Source organism: Entelurus aequoreus, linkage group LG16 (genome assembly GCF_033978785.1).
Source record: "Entelurus aequoreus isolate RoL-2023_Sb linkage group LG16, RoL_Eaeq_v1.1, whole genome shotgun sequence".
Taxonomy (NCBI): domain Eukaryota; kingdom Metazoa; phylum Chordata; class Actinopteri; order Syngnathiformes; family Syngnathidae; genus Entelurus; species Entelurus aequoreus.
This window is the reverse complement of record NC_084746.1, coordinates 30,160,463-30,182,962: the sequence shown is the minus strand read 5'-3', so window position 1 is coordinate 30,182,962 and position 22,500 is coordinate 30,160,463. Positions and strand designations below refer to the sequence as shown.

Below are 22,500 nucleotides of genomic sequence, written 5' to 3'. Positions count from 1 at the left end.
CCTACTGTAAGAAAAAAACTGTGGTACCATTTTTACATTTACAGTAATACACTGTGAAAACAGCAACCATATTTTGTTATGAAAAAAAAAAAAAAAAAAAAACTGGCAGCTCAATCACCAGAATTTTACAGTAAACTAGAGTGTGACCATTTTACTGTAAATTTCATGGTAAAATTCTGTCATTTTTTTGACCCCAAAATCCACAGATTTTTTTTTCTTACAGTGTAGGTAAAATATACATTTACTAATCAAATGCATAGGTAATCATGTGACAATATCATGTGGCTAATCCTTATACATGTATGTTTCCTTTATTAATGTTACAAGCGGCCGGCCCTCTGAGGGCAGCCATAACTGCGACGTGGCCCTCAATGAAAACGAGTTTGACGCCCCTGCTCTAGATGGAGCCTGTGAACCACCGATGGCAACCTACCACAATTTGAAAATCCATTATCTTTTCAGGAAGAGTTCAATTGTAATCTGGCATTTTTATTCTGAAGGGGATTCTACTATATTCAGAAGGGTGTCATCTATTAAAACTCCTGAAGGTGGCGACAACGCTCTGCAATGTTTTTGGAAGCCTGCTGTCAATAGACCAAAGTTTCAGTCTACTGCCATTAAGATGTTAAATGCACCAGAAAGTATTTTATTTTTAAATGCTTGAAATCGTTTGAGTATTTTCCCCAAAACAAAAATAATTACTTACTGAAGTCACAGTCATTAGTTTGTTTGTGGATTTCCCACATTGGAATATTCCAACCAGCTGTTCTGCCAAAGCATGGGACAACCTTTCCTTCCTCAGGTTGTCCCATGTCACCCCTGGGCCCTTCTTGACCACGGCAACGACAAAGTAAGAGGCCGAGGCTACATGAAAATATCAGAAAAGTGCTTGCCAGATAAATAGTCAGTGTATATACAAAACCCAAAACCAGTGAAGTTGGCACATTGTTTAATTCATAAATAAAAATAGAATACAATGATTTGTAAATCCTTTTCAACTTATATTTAATTGAATAGACTGCAAAGACATGATATTTAACGTTCGAACTGAGAAACGTAACTTTTTTAATAAATAATCATTAACTTAGAATTTAATGGCAGCAACACATTGCAAAAAAGTTGGCACAGGGGCATTTTTACCACTGTGTTACATGGCCTTTCCTTTTAACAACACTCAGTAAACGTTTGGGAACTGAGGAGACCAATTTTTGAAGATATTCAGGTGGAATTATTTCCCATTCTTGCTTGATGTACAGCTTAAGTTGTTCAACAGTCCGGTATCTCCGTTGTCGTATTTTGGCTTCATAATGTGCCACACATTTTCAATGGGAGACAGGTCTGGACTACAGGCAGGCCAGTCTAGTACCCGCACTCTTTTACTACGAAGCCACGCTGTTGTAACACATGCAGAATGTGGCTTGGCATTGTCTTGCTGAAATAAGCAGGGGCGTCCATGATAACGTTGCTTGGATGGCAACATATGTTGCTCCAAAACCTGTATGTACCTTCCAGCATTAATGGTGCCTTCACAGATGTGTTTGTTACCCATGCCTTGGGCACAAATACACCCCCATACCATCACTGATGATGGCTTGTAAACTTCGCGCCTGTAACAATCCGGATGGTTCTTTTTCTATTTGGTCCGGAGGACACGACGTCCACAGTTTCCAAAAACAATTTGGAAATGTGGACTCGTCAGACCACAGAACACTTTTACACTATGCATCAGTCCATCTTAGATGAGCTCGGGCCCAGCGAAGCCGGCAGTGTTTCTGGGTGTTGTTGATAAATGGCTTTCGCTTTGCATAGTAGAGTTTTAACTTGACCTTATAGATGTAGCGACCAACTGTAGTTACTGACAGTGGTTTTCTGAAGTGTTCCTGAGCCCATGTGGTGATATCCTTTACACACTGATGCTGCTTTTTGATGCAGTACCGCCTGAGGGATTGAAGGTCGCGGGCATTCAATGTTGGTTTTCAGACTTGCTACTTACGTGCAGTGATTTCTCCAGATTCTCTGAACCTTTTGATGATATTACGGACCGTAGATGGTGACATCCCTCAATTCCTTGTAATGGCTGCGTTTGAGAAATGTTGTTCTTAAACTGTTTGCTCACGCATTTGTTCACAAAGTGGTGACCCTCGCCCCATCCTTGACTGAGCATTTCATGGAAGCTGCTTTTATACCCAATCATGGCACCCACCTGTTCCCAATTAGCCTGTTCACCTGTGGGATGTTCCAAATAAGTGTTTGATGAGAATTCCTCAACTTTCTCATTCTTCTTTGCCACTTGTGCCAGCTTTTTTTGAAACATGTTGCAGGCATCAAATTCCAAATGAGCTAATATTTGCAAAAAATAACAAAGCTTTCCAGTTCGATCGTTGAGTATCTTGTCTTTGCAGTCTATTCAATTGAATGTACACTACCGTTCAAAAGTTTGGGGTCATATTGAAATGTCCTTATTTTTGAGGGAAAAGCACTGTACTTTTCAATGAAGATAACTTTAAACTAGTCTTAACGTTAAAGAAATACACTCTATACATTGCTAATGTGGTAAATGACTATTCTCGCTGCAAATGTCTGGTTTTTGGTGCAATATCTACATAGGTGTATAGAGGCCCATTTCCAGCAACTATCACTCCAGTGTTCTAATGGTACAATGTGTTTGCTCATTGGCTCAGAAGGCTAATTGATGATTAGAAAACCCTTGTGCAATCATGTTCACACATCTGAAAACAGTTTAGCTCGTTACAGAAGCTACAAAACTGACCTTCCTTTGAGCAGATTGAGTTTCTGGAGCATCACATTTGTGGGGTCAATTGAACGCTCAAAATGGCCAGAAAAAGAGAACTTTCATCTGAAACTCGACAGTCTATTCTTGTTCTTAGAAATGAAGGCTATTCCACAAAATTGTTTGGGTGACCCCAAACTTTTGAACGGTAGTGTAAGTTGAAAAGGATTTTCAAATCTTTGTATTCTGTTTTTATTTACAATTTACACAATGTGTCAACTTCACTGTTTTTTGGCTTTGTACAATATAAGGTGTCAACTTTTCAAAATAAAGGGTACCACAAATAAAATCAATTTTTGGCTTCATTTTAACAAAAACAAAATCAAACAATACATTTAACATATGGTTCTTATTACACTGTAATTACAATTTTACAAAATATAAATAAAAATTAAAAGACAATCGACAAATTGGGCTTTTCTTGTTGCACTCAAAGAACAATTTACAATTTCATTTATTACATATAGCCTACCATAATCTAGGATTGGGTTAGAATATAATAGGTAGCTTTATTGACATTATACTTCATGATTTATGCTTGCCACTCTTGGTCTATGATTTAAGAAAAATACAGTCATTTGTAAATACTAAAAACAATAGTTTGGTGAAAAGTACTATACACAGATATGACATGTGGCAGGTAAAACGCACATCGTTAAAGATAAAACACAAATTGTAGGAATTTGTTACCAAATGTAGTAATTTCTCTTGCATTAGTTGACGTTGCATGGGCGGTTTGGACTCCGCGAATATTTGGCATCAAGCCAAACAGCTGTGTGTGTGATCTGACTTCTTGTTATTCAATTGTTTAGCTAAGTTTGAAACAAATATGGTAATACTTTAATCATGCCAGCTACTCTGCAGCCAGCTCGTCAACTCGAGCTGGCACATTTCACTTTTGTCACTGACAAAACCGTTGAAGAAATCGTCCACAGTCTGAGTCCATCAACATGCTGCCTTGATGAGACGCTAGATTTCTCGAATCTGTGCTGAGTAGTTTTTTACCACAATTCACTCGTCTAGTTAAAATTTGACTTCAGACTGGAACATTTCCGAAGGCCTTAAAACTCGTAAAGAAGAGTAGTCTTGATGCCACAGTACTGAATATATTCGACTTGCCATTTTTGGGGCAAAGTCCTAAAAAAATGTTGTATACCAACAGCTTTAGTGACTTTAGTGACTTCTTCAGCTCAAACAGACACAACTGAAATCATTTTCTTTGGCCCAAAGAAGCAAAGATATAATATAATGAGTCACCTTGAGATCCTCTAACGCAGGGGTCGGCAACCCAAAATGTTGAAAGAGCCATATTGGACAAAAAAACAATCTGTCTGGAGCTGCAAAAAATTAAAAGCCTTATAAAAGTGCTATAATGAAGGTAACACATGATGTGTCTATATTAACTATATTAGACTACTATCAAACTGACTTTGAAAGTCTTATATTAGTATTATAATGAAGGCAACACATAATAATAATAATAATACCTGGGATTTATATAGCGCTTTTCTAAGTACCCAAAGTCGCTTTACACGTAGAACCCATCATTCATTCACACCTGGTGGTGGTAAGCTACTTTCATAGCCACAGCTGCCCTGGGGTAGACTGACGGTAGACATGATGTGTCTATATTAGCTATAATAGACTACTATCAAAATGACTTTAAAAGTCTTATATAAGTGTTATAATGAAGACAACACATGATGTAAGTGTCTATATTAGCTATATTAGCCTACTATCAAAATTACTTTAAAAGTCTTATATTAGTATTATAATGAAGGCAACACATGATGTAAGTGTCAGGTGTAAGGCACCTGGTTCAAGCATAGAAACTTTCAATGAGTGGATGGGTAAACTATTTTCCTCTGTGAACCATAAAGCCATATTTATCTGTGGTGATTTTAACATTGATTTGTCAAATTCAAGCAAGCAAAAACATTTTGATGACTTCATTGACACTATGTACAGCTTGTCTCTATATCCAACCATAACCAAACCAAGCAGAATAACACAGTGCCACAATCATTGACAACATTTTTACTAACATTATGGGAAATCAAGTCACCAGTGGCCTATTTATATGTGATATCACTGACCATTTACCTGTTTTTACTTAATATGACTGTCATCTCAAGAAAACCAAAGACACTATGGCAAAAATCTCTAAACGAATAACAACTGAGGAAACAATCTGTGCCCTAAACAATAGCTTAGCAGTTCAGGATTGGACTTCAGTTTACAGAGAACCAAATGTGGACAGTGCTTATTGTAATTTTTTAGACATCTTCACTTCCCTGCATAATAAACATTTCCCTGTGAAAGAATATTTTATAAAAGGAAAAAATAAAAATAGCCCTTGGGTCACAAAAGGGGTAATTAATGCCTGTAAAAAGAAAAACAATCTCTACAAACTGTTCATCAAAATAAGAACAAAAGAAGTCGAACAACGACACAAGAAGTACAAAAATAAATTAACTGATATAAGAACAAGCAAAAGGTTATATTATTTTAAAAAAACTATATGAAAACAAAAACAATATAAAAGGAACTTTGGATGTTTTGAATAGTGTAGACAAACAAGGATATTCAAAGTTGACATATCCTGATTACTTTCTTGATGAAAACAGTGAAGATTATAGTATGAGTGATGTAGTGAATAAATTAAACATTTTTTTTGTAAGTGTTGGTCCTAAGTTGGCTGTTAACATCCCAGACAATAGAGTTACAAAATCAACTATTGAACAGAATTCTTTGTCATTCTTCCTCTCAGCTACAAATGAGCAGGAAGTGACAAACATTGTGCGGAAGTGTAAAAGTAAGTGCTCCACTGACTGCCATGATATCAACATGATATTGGTTCAAAAAGTTATACTGAATATTGTAAAACCCTTAACTAATATATGTAACCTATCATTCCAGACTGGCAGCTTTCCAAGTCAAATGAAAATCGCTAAGGTAACTCCGCTTTTCAAAAGTGACAGCAAACACGCTTTCACTAATTACAGACCAATCTCTCTTTTTCCTCAGTTCTCAAAAATCTTAGAGGAACTATTTTACTCTCGACTTGAATCTTTTCATGAGAAGCATCATATAATCAATGACGGTCAGTATGGCTTTAGGTTCAAACGAACAACCTCAATGGCGATAACTGAAGCTATTGAAGAAATTACTAATGCACTGGAGCATAAAATATATGCAGTTTGTATCTTTATTGATCTAAAAAAAGCCTTTGATACCATTAATCATTCAATTCTACTAGATAAAATGGAAAGATATGGAATTAGGGGGCTGGCTGGTGACTGGTTAAAAAGTTATTTAACAGGGAGGGTACAGTTTGTAAAAATGGGTCAATATTTATCTGATACTCTTGGCATTGCTTGTGGTATCCACCAAGGGTCCATGTTGGGGCCAAAACGGTTTAATTTATATATTAATGATATGTTTAATACATCCAAAATACTGATAAGTATACTATTTGCAGACAACACAAATATATTCTACAGTAGTGATGACTATAATGAGCTCATAAAATACAGTAAACACAGAACTAAACATAGTAAAAAATGGATGAACACAAATAAATTATCCTTGAATATAAATAAAACTAAGATAGTGATGTTTGGAAATTGCAACATAACGTCTGAACAGAAAATAAGTATTGATGGTACCCAAATTCAAATCGTAAATGAGAATACATTTTTGGGAGTAATAATTGATAGTAAACTATCATGGAAACCCCATGTCAGACACATTAAAACAAAAATCTCCAAAAGCCTCTCAATTATAAACAAAGCAAAACTATACCTCAATGAAAATGCACTCTGTACTCTATACTGCACCTTGGTACCCCCATACCTTACATATTGTGTCGAAGTATGGGGGAATACTTACCACAACATAATTCATCCTCTGATCATAATACAGAAAAGAGCAGTGCGGATCATTCACAACGTTGTTTTTTTAGAACATACTCAAAATCTGTTTATGCAATCAAAGTTGCTTGTATTTGATGACCTTGTTAAATATTAGGGGTGTGGGAAAAAATCAATTCGAATTCGAATCGCGATTTTCACGATTCAGAATCGATTCTCATTTTTAAAAAATCGATTATTTTTTTAAAAAATTTGTTTATTTTTTAATTAATCAATCCAACAAAATAATACACAGAAATACCATAACAATGCAATCCAATTCCAAAACCAAACCCGACCCAGCAACACTCAGAACTGCAATAAACAGAGCAATTGAGAGGAGACACAAACACGACACAGAACAAACCAAAAGTAGTGAAACAAAAATGAATATCATCAACAACAGTATCAATATTAGTTACAATTTCAACATAGCAGTGATTAAAAATCCCTCATTGACATTATCATTAGACATTTGTAAAAAATAAAAAAAAAAGAACAATAGTGTCGCAGTGGCTTACACTTGCATCGCATCTCATAAGTGTTGTGTTTCAACTAAAGGGGAGGTGACGGCTCAGACACCAGGGGGCAGTATATACAAATATTTATTATATATATATAGACAATATATATATATATATATAATAATAATAAACAATACAACTAAACTAAGGAAATGGAGTGTGAACTAGAATACCAGAGTGTGTGATGTAAGACTATGTGTGTAGTATTTAACTGGAATGTGTGTTACCAAAGTGTTGAAGAGATACGAGGAAGTCCAGGGGGCAGGCAGATGATCCGGGATACAAGCGGGGTCTGTGGGGCTGAGAGGAGCGTCAGAGTTCAAGTCCATGCGAGGTGGTCGAGATCCGGGAAGGCAAAACACTGCGGGCACACGGGAGAATACAGGGGGGTCAAGGCACGGAGAGGAAACAAGGAGAGAGTCTAAAGGCAGTCGCTTACTGTACACCATGAGAAAACTAAGTTCCCGCGCCGATCCTTGGGTGCACCCTGCCTTTATCCGGCACGCCCTCGTCAGGATCAGGTGTGCAGATAACCGGTGAGTGTTTGCAGCTGGTGGCTGCTGCAGGGCGGAGACACGCGCGGCGCATCCCTGGATGTGCGCACCCGTGGGCGTGTCCCGAGGTGCGACAGACGGATGAGCGGCGTTGGCAGGAGGGAAGCGGGATCGAATCCGCGCCGTGACAATAAGCTTGACAACACACTGTGTCCAATATTTTCACAAAGATAAAATAAGTCATATTTTTGGTTCATTTAATAATTAAAACAAATAGAAACAGAAGAAACATGCCCCTGACTGGAAGGATAGACAGAAGATCAACAATACTATTATTACTTCTACTATCAGATGACACCGAACCAAACACTGGACCTGTAACCACACGGTTAATGCTGTCCAGCCTGGCGAAGCCTAGCAATGCTGTTGCTAACAACGCCATTGAAGCTAACTTAGCTACGGGACCTCGACAGAGCTATGCTAAAAACATTAGCTCTCCACCTATGCCAGCCCTCATCTGCTCATCACTACCCGTGCCCACCTGCGTTCCAGCGATCGACGGCGCGACGAAGGACTTCACCCGATCATCGGTGCGGTCGGCGGCTAGCGTCGGATAGCGCGTCTGCTATCCAACTCAAAGTCCTCCTGGTTGTGTTGCTGTAGCCAGCCGCTAATACACCGATCCAACCTACAGCTTTCTTCTTTGCTGTCTCCATTGTTCATTAAACAAATTGCAAAAGATTCACCAACACAGATGTCCAGAATACTGTGGAATTATGTGGTGAAAACAGACGACTTAAGCTGGCCACCGTGCTATTCCAAAATTTCTGCTTCAACCCGTGACGTCACGCGCAAACATACCGAGAAGTTTTCAGCCGGATATTTCGCTGGAAATTTAAAGTTGCACTTTATAAGTTAACCCGGCCGTATTGGCATGTGTTGCAATGTTAAGATTTCATCATTGATATATAAACTATCAGACTGCATGGTCGGTAGTAGTGGGTTTCAGTAGGCCTTCAACAAAAAAAGGTGAAATAACTGAAAAGTTTTATATTCTGGTTTCTTCAAAATAGCCACCCTTTGCTCTGATTGCTTTGCACACTCTTGGCATTCTCTCAAGCTTCAAGCACACCTGTGAAGTGAGAAACCATTTCAGGTGACTACCTCTTGAAGCTTCAGTGACCCACATCAGTATTTTTTTTTTTTTTTTTTTACTTCATGTCTTAAACCTACATTATGTATTATCCTGACTTCTTTTGTAACAATTAGTGAATGGAATGCACTTTAGTTATTTCCCCATATTTCTACACAACACTAGCAAGCAGTTGAGAATATGTAGGGTTTTTTGGTGTAAAACCTTTTGCTTGTTTTTTTAATTTGTTTATTTCTTCTGATATTGGCATTACCTTCTGTGTTCTCTCCTGAGCAACAGTTCTGTGGTCTGCACATATTACCAACTTGAAGTCCTTTGCAACTCTACAAATGTCATTTATATAAAGATTGAACAATTTGTCCCAGTAACAATCCTTGTAATACACCGCAAGGCATCTAGTGCTGTTGACATTTTCACCTATCATGTATTGCTTTCTTTTGGTAAATATTTTCTTATCCACTTTGAGACCAGCCCTCTGTCATTCTAAATTTAAGATAGTGTCAAATGCTATTTTATCATAAATACTACAGCTGCACACTTTAATGCCATTGATATTTGCTTTGTATTCACATTGGTCCTCTGTGGATGTTTTTCTACGAACTTGTCCAGTTTCGATAATTTTAGGAAATCCGCTCTATAATTTGGAAATAATATTTTCCCCCTCCAGTCTTAAAACTATTATCCTTATACTATTTTACAAAGTATATTGTTTAGTATCAGACCTTAAACATGCTCCTTCTGATCCTCAGAGTTGCTCCATCTCTTATAATAGTCACTAAAAACACATTCGTGGTATTGATCTTTTCAATAGTGCCTGGCCAGTTTATCCAATAAGTTTAGGAAAATAATTTATAGTTTAATATTGCATCAACCACTTCATTTTGTATTAAAAGAAAAGCATTTCAATCTCTTATTCAATATTTGACCTTTTAGTAAAGCGTCAAAAACCCCTCCAAAAGTTATTCAAAGGCTTTATTTGAAAAATACAAACATGTTAGGAAAATGGATGATCTACAATCAGAAATATAGTTAGTGGACATGATGATTGTTGATTTGCATATGGAGAACATCAGAAGATTGAGAATTTGAGTCAGTGAGGGACAACTGAAGAACCATCTAGTTTGTTGACTGGCAGCTATGGGAAGTGCACAGTTTCTCCAGATCTGTACAACAGGTGAGACAAATCATTTCAATAAGTCAAAAATCGTACCGTAATTCTATATCGTGAGGAACAGAACAAACCTGAAGCCGTGTCACTGCACTGCCTCAGTGAGGTCATGGCGTTCATGTACCCGGTTCCTAAGAACTTCTCATAACTAATCCCGGCAGGGATTTCTTGGAGACACTTGGTGGAGTCCTTGAAGAGCAGGTTCTTTCCAGACTTTGACTCAAACATTTTGAAACTGGCATCGGTGCCCCTACCAAACTTGGCCTAAAAAAAAATAATAATAATAAATTAAATCATCCAACTGGACTAAAACAAATATAAAATGGTGAACAAAATTCCAATTTCTGTATTCTGACCTGCTCGTCCTGGAGAACGCGGACGACGTCATTGCGGGTCTCTGGCCTGGTCACCACAGCGTGTGCTGGGGTGCTTGCCAGGTTGCAATCTTTAAACTGAGCGACTGGAACCTTAGGCTTCCCGGGGCAGATTAGCTCATAGTCGCTGCTGGAGAGATTGCGAGCCCATTCAGGACCATTTCCTGCAAAAGTAGAAGAGGCAGTTTTTAAAAATGTTACAAAGATGACTGAGGATAAAAAAGACAGAGTTTTACCGTCGCTGTTTTCTTGTACAATTGTGTGTTTAATGAAGGCGACGTCCCCAGCACCTTCAACAAGACATCTAAAAATGAAAAGAAGCAAAATAGATTTCATGAAGTGTGAAGATGCAGATCTTGTCATCCAGGAGCTGCCACTTTGATCAATTGTGCATTAAAGATGCTAGACAATTTACAGTAGGTCAATATTCAGTGCATTCAGAAAGTATTCACAGCACTTCACTTTTTATGTTACCCCTTATTCAAATATGGAATACATTCATTTTGTCCCCAACATGCTACATAAATGTAAATGTTTTGAGTTAAGCAAATTATAAATGAAATCACAGCAACAAGCATTTACAGCTTTTGCTCAATACTTTGATGCCCATTTGGCGGCAATTTTAGCCAAGTTTTTATTTTATAGGATGCCACAAGATTTCTAAAAAATTTTCAATCCGATTCAAATCCGGGCCATTCATTTTATATCTTGGCTGTGTGCTCAGGGCCCTGTCCTGTTGAAAGATGAACAGTCACCCTAGTCTGTGTTCAAGAGCAGGTTTTAGTCCAGAATGTCTCGGTACATTGCTGCATTCATCTCTCTATCCTGACTAATCTCCCAGTTCCTGAAAAACAACCCCACATCATGATGCTGCTGCCACCACCACGCTTCCCTGTAGGGATGGTGTTGGCATTCATGCCAAGAGTTCAATCTTTGGCTCATCAGACCAGATCATTTTGGTTCTCATGGTCTGAGTCTTTTAGGTGCATTTTAGCAAACTTAGTCATTAATGGCCATTGTCTTGCCACTACAGCATTCAGACCTGATTGCAGAGATATTTGTCCTTCTGGAAGGTTCCCCTGTTTCCACAATGGAATGCTTAGCTGTGACAGAGTGACCATCGGGTTCTTGGTCATGTCCCTGACTAGGGCTCTTCTGCAATTTACAGATTGAAGGTCCTAGTGGCAGCAGATATTTTTCTGTACCCTTGCCCAGATTTGTGCCTTGAGAAATACTCATCTTAGGTCTAGACAACTCCTTTGGCGTCAGTCTTGGTTTGTACTATCAAGTGTGGGACCTCGTATAGACCGGCATGTGCCCTTCTAAACCATGGCCAATCAACTGAAATTACCACAGGTGGACTCCAATTAAGCCGTTGGAACATCTCAAGGATGATTAGTTTAAACAGGTTGCACTTGATCATATTTTTTTAGCTGGGAATACTTATGTAAATGTGATAGTTTTTCCTTTTGCAGTTAAAAAAAAAACATTGTCAAGGGGTATAGTGTGCAGAATTTTGACCAAAAATAAGTTTCAATTTTGGAATAAGGTTGTATAACATGAAAAAGGAGAAAGTGAAGAGTTGTGGATATACTGCATGTTAATATAACTGAACAACATTGTAACATTACCAAAATTACACAATGCAGCAAGCAAATAAATAAGGCTACCATACAGCACCCCTGCTGTAATAAAACTACAATTAGTGTAATTTTCCACAAGCACTTAGTATTGCCAACATCCTACCTAAAGGCGCCAGCGTAGCCGTAGTATTTCTCCTCAGCACTGGCTTTGCACTTGAACTCGTCATTCACATTTTTGCCACTGCCCGCGCACTGAGAACAGAATGGGGAGTCAGCCGGCGCTCCAGGGGCACAACCACTACTGAAGAACTTTGCTGAGAGGGGGGAGAAGAAAAAAAAAACCACTTCAAGTCATGTTCCAACACATTTTATGAAGAATACAGCTTCATTAAACTAAAATCAGGTTAATTGCTGGTAGAATTTAACGTAATGGGGCACTGCCCTTTCTGTGTTTTATATGCAATACAGAGGTCATTTCAATGTGTCAAAGTTTTGGGTAATTGTCCTAGTATGCTACTTGGTTGGCAGTTTAATTGGCCCTCTTTCTGGGGCAAAACGGGCTTGCTGAGGAGAGACTGCCTTCACGCCATCTAGAAACATAGGTAAGTACCAATGATTGTCACACACACACTAGGTGTGGTGAAATTATTCTCTGCATTTGACCCATCACCCTTGATCACCCCCTGGGAGGTGAGGGGAGCAGTGGTGGCCGCACCCGGGAATCATTTTTGGTGATTTAACCCCCAATTCCAACCCTTGATGCAGAGTGCCAAGCAGGGAGGTAATGGGTCCCATTTTTATAGTCTTTGGTATGACTCGGCCGGGGTTTGAACTCACAACCTACCAATCTCAGATCCCCGCTTGAGTCAGTTGATACACTAGAGCATTCTATAAAACCATAGAAACAATTTTAGAACCATAGATTTAATCTCAACATTTAGTTGAGCTTACTAAAACGTGTAAAGAGTCTTTTACAAGTTTGGTTTTAAAAAATTAAGATAAATTAAGTTTTGTAATAAATACCACAAGATGGACACCGTGACCCACCTGTGGTAATTTTACCACAATTTGAAAAATCAGTGATCTTTTCTGGAGAGTTAAGTTCTAATCTTGCACTTTTGTTCTGAAATAATTCTGTGTGCAGCAGGGTGTCTATTAAAACTCACATGGCGACAATACTCGGTTTAACTTCAAGCCTGCTGTCAGAATACCAAAGTTTCAGTCTGCCATTAAGATGTTGAATGCGCTATTCCTGGCTCTTGAGCCTAGAAAGTATTTTATACATCAAAATGTGTAAGTAGAACATACATCTTAGTTGTGTATTTGAAGGAGTTTGAAATATCCATGTGAAAAGGGCTAATGCTAATCAATAGCACATATGGGATTTGTAATTTTGGATCTTGAGTGATAAGACACTCACGCATGTTGAGTTTTACAGTGCTTCAAAGTAAAAGCTGGAGTCTTTGAGAAGCTACTTGCAAAATAATTAGATTTTCCCAAAAGAAAACAAATTACTTACTGAAGTCACAGTCATTAGTTTGTTTGTGGATTTCCCCCATTGGAACGTTCCAACCAGCTGTCCTGCCAAAGCCCGTGTGGCAGGACCTCTTCCCCCTCAGGTTGTCCCAGGTCACCCCCGAGCCCTTCTTGACCACGGCAACGGCAAAGTAGGAGGAGGCAGTAGCTACATGAAAATTAAAAAAAATACAATTCATGCACAAGCGGTCATCTATGAGGGTGATCCATTTGGGAGCAATCTAGTCCAGCTGTCAATAAGTTTGTCAGCCTTATGAACTAGCTGTGATGAAGCAAAGAGCAGAAAAAAAAAGATGACTTACCCCCAGATACGGTGCACATTGCTGTGGAGGGAAAGCAGTCACTTAGAATTCAGTTGCAATGCAACGTATTTCTACTCCTGAACCACGAAAAGGAGATTATTCAACACATGCATCTCCTGTGCTATGGCCATTGTTCAAGACAGACTTGAAATTTCTCAACAAGACCAACTGTAAGCCAAATACATTTCTAGACCAGGGGTGTCAAACTCATTTTAACTCAGGGGCCGCATGTCGGAAAATCTATTCCCATGTGGGCCAAACAGGTAAAATCATGGCATGATAACTTAAAAAAAAAACTTCAGATGGTTGTTGCACGTCGACCCAAAATAGAACAAGCGCATATCAAATAATCCTCTTGACAAAACACTTCAAGGTAGTTGAAAATTCTGAGGTATAAAAGTGGTGCCTTTTCAAAAACACAATGAACTTTGACTTAATCTCAGTGCATCTACAAGGCAATTGAACGTTAAGTCACAGCCCATCTAGGATGGAACAAAAACTAAAAGCATAAATAAAAATCATTCCATGTATCAACTACCTCATTTGTCATTTCCATTGAAACACATTTTTGGGTATAATAGATCAAATTAATTGGAAATCCCATCTAAAAAAAAAGTAGCAAGAAACATGTGAATGAATAAAGCAAAACCACTTCATATTCTTTACTGCTCGCTAGTGTTACCATATCTGCGTTATCGTGCAGAAATATGGGGAAACTACTACAAATGTGGGCTTCATTCACTAACTGTTACAAAAAGATAAATTAGAATACATAATGTTGGATATTGAGAACATACGAACCCTTTACTTATTAAAATCACAATTATTGTAATTCAACGATTTGGTGCATTTGCAAACAGCTAAAATGATGTACAAAGCAAACCATAACATGCTACCCAAGAATATACAATTATTCTCAACAAAAGAGAAATATAACCTTAGAGGAAAATCTCATTTCAAACATTTGTATGCTCGTAACACTTTAGACCTTTAGCATATTCGTATGTGGAATTAAATTACGGCGTGGCGAAGTTGGTAGAGTGGCCGTGCCAGCAATCGGAGGGTTGCTGGGGTTCAATCCCCACCTTCTACCATCCTAGTCACGTCCGTTGTGTCCTTGGGCAAGACACTTCACCCTTGCTCCTGATGGGTGCTGGTAGCGCCTTGCATGGCAGCTCTCTCCATCAGTGTGTGAATAGGGAAATACTGTCAAAGCGCTTTGAGTACTTTGAAGGTAGAAAAGCGCTATACAAGTATAACCCATTTATCATTTATTTCTATGCTTAATCCCTTAAATAAATAAAAGCACCAATATGATTCAGTTTAAGAGACTGTTCAAACTATAAGTGTTCAAAGTACACAGAACAATTATGAACCCGTTCGTGAGCCTGATCCGGCCCGCATGTTTGACATCCCTGATTGAGACCAAATATACAGTATTGTAGTCCTGCGGGAAACACTTGACAAGCATGTGGCACACAACCTCATTAATAATACCTTCGTCGTACTGCTCCACCATGGCTGGAACCAGACCACACTTCCCAGCTGAGAACACCTCTCCTCCATCCACCGCCATCGCATCAGCTTCTTTGCGCTAGAGAGAAAAATGACACTTTGATCAGATTTATTTATTTTAATTTTTTTTAAATAAATGAATAAAACTAAGCAACACTACCATGATCATTTTCAAGCAGGCTTCAACTGTTGGGGCTTCCTGGCAAATAATGTTGCGGTCCTCACCCACCAGAGGGTTAAAGCTCCACTTGTCACACTTGCTGGTCTCAGCAGCACCCACAGCACACCATGTGATGGCGCCGCCATCATCAGTTGTAGTGACCTCTGAAAAGTCAAGCATTAAATTAAAAAAAATCACTCGCCTTATAAGTTGGTGTTTAGTTCGTCACTACCTTTTGTCAGGGAGCGCACGATGCCCGTGTAGGTGGAACCCAAATACATGAAGGCGTTTGTGTTGTCAGGCAGCTTGGCAAACGCCACAGCAGAATCTTTAAACATCAGGTTCTTAGCAGGAGCGTATGCCTCAGAGGAGAATAGGTTGAAGCCCTAGTTTAAAAATAAATAAATAGAATGCAAAGGATTGCTGATCAAGAAATAGTAAAGTTCACACCAGACAGACTATTAATTGAATTGGTAACAGAAGCAATAAAGTCAAGTTCACTAATCAAGCATTGTATCTATAGTTGTCTTTTAGCTGCATTTTAAATCCGAATCATCCTCAAATGATTAACGTATCAATTATGCATTAAAAAGTAGTTTATCCAATTCTAAATAATCTTAGTTCTTGAACATTTGGTCAATTCATACAATATCCAAATACCTGAGAAAAAATACTAAATGTGGTCGTGCGTACCGCTAGATGTAGCATATAACAGGGGTTCTTAATCTTTTTGACCTTGGTGCCCGACTTTCACACTATAGAAGGCCCCGGGGCCCACTCAAATATTATGAAAGTAATCTCTTGCTTTTGTCATATTAAAATTAAATCTAGTGTTTTAGGATAAACTGTCAAATTATATGAAATTGTTAATCTAAGATAAAGGCTTAGGTCAGGCAGACTGCAAAACAAGTATATGGCACAGTTACGTAGCTCAGTTGGTAGAGCGGCCGTGCCAGCAACTTCAGGCTTCCAGGTTCGATTCCTGCTTCCGCCATCCTAGTCACTGCTGGTGTGGAGTGTCTTTGAACAAGACACTTTACCCACCTGCTCCTAGTGTCACCCACACTGGTTTAAATGTAGATAATGGGTTTCACTATGTAAAACGCTATATTTAATTTCATGAAAATTATAGATGGTTTATTTAAAAAAAGACTGAGAATGTTTAAGTGCAAATGAAAATACAAATTCATCCCTGAAGTCATAATTTTTGCACTTAAGCTTCCTCCCATCTCCAGAGACCTGCACCTGTGGACAAGTTGATGGCATCACTAAATTGACCCTAGTGTGTGAATGTTGTCTGTCTGTCTTGGCAACTTGTCCAGGGTGTACCCTGCCTTCTGCCCGAATGCAGCTGAGATAGGCTCCAGCACCCCTCGCAACACCAAGGGAACAGGCAGTAGAAAATGGATGGAAACGTCAATGACTTTAGCTGCAGACTTCTGCTTGACGTTGTCATTATTGCCACAAGTGGTGGAACAGTATATTACAACCGGGTATCTCTGTCTTTAGTAGAGTTTGAGAATCAGTGTTGTGCATCTTACCTGCACTGTGGTGAGGCTCGTCCAGATCAATTCTGCCAGCTGCGGGTCCTTGCGGCTGACAACTGCGTGAGCTGGTGCTCTTGCCAGGTGGCATTTTTTGTACTCCTCTATGGGCGCCCTGGTGTTGTCGGGGCACAGCAGCTCGTAGTTGGCCTTTTCGCTATCTGCAAGTGAGACAGCACCTTTAAAAAAATTCAGTATTTCCTTGCAATTCTCAGTTTTAACAATGTTTGCAGACGGCACTGAACTTTTCTTTTAATTTACCATAAAAATCTAGGAGAAACAAATGTCGAACGGCAACTAGCTGGACTTTGCAATGTGACATGTTGTACATAATGTAATGAATACAAGGCTGAGCATCACTCTTCAGAACTTACCAGGCACAGTCAGATGTTTCACAAAAGCCACGTCTCCGGCCCCTTCCACCAGGCACCTATAGTAACAGTTGTCGATTACCACACAGTATATCCAGACATAATGCTTGGAAAAGATTGATGCAAACTAACTGGAAAGCACCGCCGTAGTCGTAGTAGGGCTCATTGTGGGACCGCGAACAGTCTCCCTTGCAGCCATCACACAGTTTGGTCTCCCTCGCTGCTCCGGGGGCACAGCTTTTGGAGAAGAAGTTAGCCACCGCTGCAAAAGACAATTTTCTTGTCACATCTGTATACATTTTACACAGTATGAGATCACCGCCCCATAGTCCATAAGCGGACCGAGCTCTTACCCACGATTTTCACTGAACGGGTAACAATAGCGCAGACTTGCAAATCCACACAATCACGTGACCGTTTATTTTGTCCTTCCAGAGTCGCAGAAGCAAATAAACTTGGTCCTGCCATGCGAGCTATGCAATGGCAACACTGTGGAACGTCTTGAGGTTTGTCGTCTGTCAGTACTCAGGCGGGCATCTGTCTTATCCACGAGTCAAGTCAGTTTTGCCTTGCAGAATGACAATTTTTGTAGCAGTAGGGTTGTACGGTATACGTTTACTGGTATAGTATCACGGTACTAATGAATCAAACTGTACTATGCGCGGTTTGAAAAGTACCGGTTCCCGGGCATGATGGCGCGTCATCATGTCATTGCTGGTTTTACGAGCAGAGGAGCATGTTCGTCAGTGCACAATCACAGAGTATTTACAGGCAGACAGTGTAGACAGAAAAGGGAGAACGGACACATTTTGGCCTAAAAACTAACAATAAAAGGTGAAGTTATAACACTGAAACACCCTCCGGAAGAGGTGCTTTAAGACATGGCTAGCGGCGAACATCCATCCGCAGTCAGCATTGTTTTAGGTACTTCTATATCACTAATCCTCACCTACATGGCGACAAAGTAAGTTTCTTACAAGTATCATCCTTGCAGGACGAGGAATAGCTAAACATGCTTCACTACACATCGTAGCCACAATGTAAACAAACGCCATGGGTGGATCTACACCTGACATCCACTGTAATTACACCAAGTACAAGAGCGTTTAGTCGATATTACATCGATACTTTATCATCACACACTTTTTTTATTCATATTATGTTTGTTAACTCAGGAAATAAGTCCCTGAACACATGCCACCATGTATGACCCTGTAACGACTTTGTATCTGATTGATACCTAAATTTGTGGCATCATCCAAAACTAATGTAAAGTATCCAAACAGAAGAATAAGTGATTACATTTTAACAGAAGAGTAGATAGAACATGTTTAAACAGAAAAAAACAGTAAATGAACAAGTGGATTAATAATACATTTTTACAGCTTGTCACTCATAATTTTGACAAAATATGTTGCTGCATACGTCAGATGAATTAGGAGCCTTTGTTTGCTTACAAAAGTGTTCTTAGATTGCAATAAGAAACACGTTTAATGTATCGTAACATTTGTTAAAATAAAGCCAATAACAAAAAATTTTCTGGTCGCCCTTATTTAGAAAAGTTTCGAAATACATTTTGGTACCAGTACTAAAATATTGGTATCGGAACAACCCTAGTAACAGGCAACAGTCAGTCATATAGCTGCCCGAGATATGCCTGTAATATGATTCTTTAATTGTGGACCTCCTGAATCCACATGTCCTCATTTGTGTCAAGGTCAAATTACAGCTGAAAACCTTTGACAAGTTTATTCATGTCTGTTCCTGCCCATTAAAACATTTCAAAGTGTAAAATACAATCCGCCTTGAAAACTGAGTCTTTAATTTTGAAAGTAAACCGGATAATTTATTTGGTGTTTGTGCATGACTTCCTGTCTAACAATTAAGATTTTAGCTAAGTTGCAGCAACCGGCAAATATACAAGCTCTGCGTATATTCAGGGCAGGGATGGAAACTAACGGACTTCGAAATGAGTCCACCGTGGAGACACCGTTCTGCATCCAGGGTTAAGCGCCCTGTCAGCGTACTAGCCATTTTTAACTTTACCAAACATGGCTTCACCCAAAGAGACGTGGTCACATGGGTTTGTCCAACATGTGAGATGGTTTAAAAGCTGTCACTCACCCTCCTCAATTGGTTTATCCTCAATGCTTTTCCACTTCAGTATATCCATAGACACCAGAGTTCCAATGGGAATGTTCCAGCCGGCGGATTTTCCCAAACCGGTGTGGCAGGACTTCTTCCCCTTCAGATCTTGGATGCCAAATCCGGAGCCCTTTTTAACCACGGCCACAGCGTAGTAACAGCTCTCGGACGCTAAACATAGTGGTAAAGTTAAGCATTTAAAAATGTTGATAGTCAAAAGGGGCTTAACAAATACAAGAATCATCTTACCAGAGCCATAGTTCTCAGCAATTATGGGATGCAGTTTGTAGTTCTTCAGTCCAGCGGTGTAAATGTCACCTCCATCCAAAGTGATTGCATCTGCCAAACCACCCTGTCAGACAATTGACATTTAGCTAAACTTGTAAGAAACTGTTTCTGCATCAGATTACACAATAAGTTGACAATAAGGCATGGGGTTTCACAAGGCTCAATCTTAGGTCCCATTATTTTCTCTTTTTTTAAAAAAATGTATCAGTCAACATAATGCACAATACTACAATTCCAAAATCAAATCCGGCCCAGCAACATTCAGAATAGCAATCAACAGAGCAATGAAGACAAACAATCCAAAAGTAGTCAAATAAAAATGAATAATAACAGTATCAATATTAATTCCAACATAGCAGTGATTAGATATAAATTTACATCAATCATTTGTAAAAAAAAATCTAATCAAAACATTTAAAAAAATGAATAGTGTCAATTGCTTACACATCATAAGCTTAACACATGGTGTCCAATATTTTCCACAAAGATCAAAGTCCTACTTTAGGTTAATTTAATAGTTAAAACAAATTTAAATATTTGATCCCATATTCCAAATATATAACTCATCTAAACTAAATGCAATTTTTTCTACTGATATCTCCATAGCTTGTGTATACTAGTCAGTATGAGTTGGACTATCAACGTCTAGCCATTTTTATTTTATACCGCTTTTGTTATGATGCTTATTGAAATGCATTTTTACTCTTTGACGACATGTTAAATTGATTCAGATCACCAAGAAAACAAGTTTGCAGTGTCATTGGGATAGGTCCTAATTCTTTTTCCTCTTTACATTCTGCCTCTTGGTGATGTCATTTAGAGACACGGCCTCACTTTACACAGTTGAGCTGATACACATTTGGAGACATGAATGGCAAAGTGATTACATCCGCCAAACCACCCAGTCGGATGATATATAGTTTAAGATGGCGCTACTGAAGTGGCAGCAGCCCGTCTTGTTTTTCATGTGTTTCCATTGGTAAAAACCTTTTCCGTATTGCACAACTAAGATTGTTTATTTTTGGTGGACTAAAAATCTTCCTCTGCCTTTTCGGCTCTGTTTACACCATACACTAGTTGCAATCTGTCCCACATGGAGAGCAAGATGAGGATGCAGAGCTGGCAATAAGCATCAAGGGAGAAAGCAGAAGTTTAAACCGTGTTTACCATCATTGCAATGGAGAAGGTTCACTCTCTCCAACAAGGACAAGGTTGCAGCGAGAATATAAAGAGCAGCATAATGGGTTTCACAGTTCTGGCTGAAGGAATATATAACATCGGACACTTCCGTCAGCCTTGACGGATTCTCAATCATCCGCACGGACCGAATGTTGGCCGAGAGCAGTAAGGACTACACAACAAGTTGTGTAGTCCTAATCACATCACTATTAACCATGTAGCGCAGACATTGAGCTACTGGCAGTCAGCTTCAGACCTTACTACATACCCAGGGGGTTTTCACATGCAGTTGTGAAAACTTTACATCCCTCCCTCAGTTGCATACAGTACAGTGTCACAGCTGCAGACAAAGCACCCACAAGCCCTTGTTATCTCTGGTGACTTTAATCATGCTATTCATCCGACCTTCACTTATGTGAAGTACCACAGAAGAAACAAACGTGGTTTTGCTGTATGCAACTGTAAAGGAAGCATATGCTTTGATCCCTGTTCATCTTCTCCCCACTACAACCCCGTGGTGAAAAAAAAAACTGCCACACGAGAAGTGTGATGAAGTAGACCAGAGCAAATTAAGCTTTTCAATCTGGACCACCAGACGTTCCCAAATATTTTTTAGATCTTTAAAGTCAAAACTGTAGCGGCCATTATGATGTGCAGTGATGTTTTCAAATGACCGCAAGTCTTGAACTATACAAAGTATTTCAATTGTTGGAACCTGCGCTTTTGCATGATATACTAGTTACCATGGTAATTGTTCATATTTCGCTGTTTGTTGCATTTTGCTTGATTGTAAAATATGTCGATCGAGAGGGTGTGTGACATTCATATGTTGTCAATATTCAGTGTTTTATCATTCATGGTTAATATTGTAAATACCACTCTATTTTCTTGTACATTCTGAGTGTCCCATTCAGTAAAAAAAAAATTAAAAAAAATTCCATTCCGTTTTTAGCATTCAGACATTGTGAGGATTTTTTAATTTATTTTTTATTTTTTTATTAGTGTTACTGAAAATAGGACCCAAGCACACATACTGTACAGCAGATTTTCACAGCTTACATATATGTATACATAGACCAGACCCCAGACACATTTTTTTTCCTCAGAATTTGGCCCCCCGCCACCCCTGAGTCAAAATAATTGCCCAGGCCTGAAGTAGACAGAAGGCATGGGAGCAGCTGAAGGACTGTTTTGACATCAGACTGGGACAAACGCTACACCCACGTGGAGAGGACAGTCTGACTGCATCACAGGCTTCATAAACCTTTGTGTGGAAAACACTGCCCCCCCCCTCCCCCAACAAACTGTGGGTCACCACTGAGCTGAAAGCCCGACTGAATGAGAAGAGGGCTTTTAACGTCAGGGGAGGAGCTGAGATCTTAAAGTACCAGTAAAGTAGAAAAACAAGTTGTCTCTATATTACCATATATGTATGACACTGAAAGACTTAAAGTTGGCAAGT

The 22,500-nt window shown here is 39.1% G+C and overlaps 1 protein-coding gene across 1 annotated transcript in view; it reads right to left on the bottom strand.

The window, feature by feature from the left end:
• Positions 1-9,831: 9,831 nt before the first annotated feature.
• tfa (transferrin-a) overlaps positions 9,832-22,500 on the bottom strand; it is a 13,455-nt gene continuing 786 nt past the window's right edge. The window contains exons 3-17 of the mRNA XM_062022597.1: positions 19,821-19,923; positions 19,551-19,742; positions 17,559-17,688; positions 17,430-17,485; positions 17,053-17,216; positions 15,744-15,897; positions 15,512-15,675; positions 15,334-15,430; positions 13,837-13,857; positions 13,518-13,682; positions 12,162-12,312; positions 10,652-10,719; positions 10,398-10,579; positions 10,116-10,305; positions 9,832-10,036 (exon numbers count right to left, since the gene is read on the bottom strand). Of these exons, the coding sequence (XP_061878581.1) occupies positions 9,990-10,036; positions 10,116-10,305; positions 10,398-10,579; positions 10,652-10,719; positions 12,162-12,312; positions 13,518-13,682; positions 13,837-13,857; positions 15,334-15,430; positions 15,512-15,675; positions 15,744-15,897; positions 17,053-17,216; positions 17,430-17,485; positions 17,559-17,688; positions 19,551-19,742; positions 19,821-19,923 (1,884 nt within the window). The 3' untranslated portion in view covers positions 9,832-9,989. The remainder of the gene's footprint in view (positions 10,037-10,115; positions 10,306-10,397; positions 10,580-10,651; positions 10,720-12,161; positions 12,313-13,517; positions 13,683-13,836; positions 13,858-15,333; positions 15,431-15,511; positions 15,676-15,743; positions 15,898-17,052; positions 17,217-17,429; positions 17,486-17,558; positions 17,689-19,550; positions 19,743-19,820; positions 19,924-22,500) is intronic.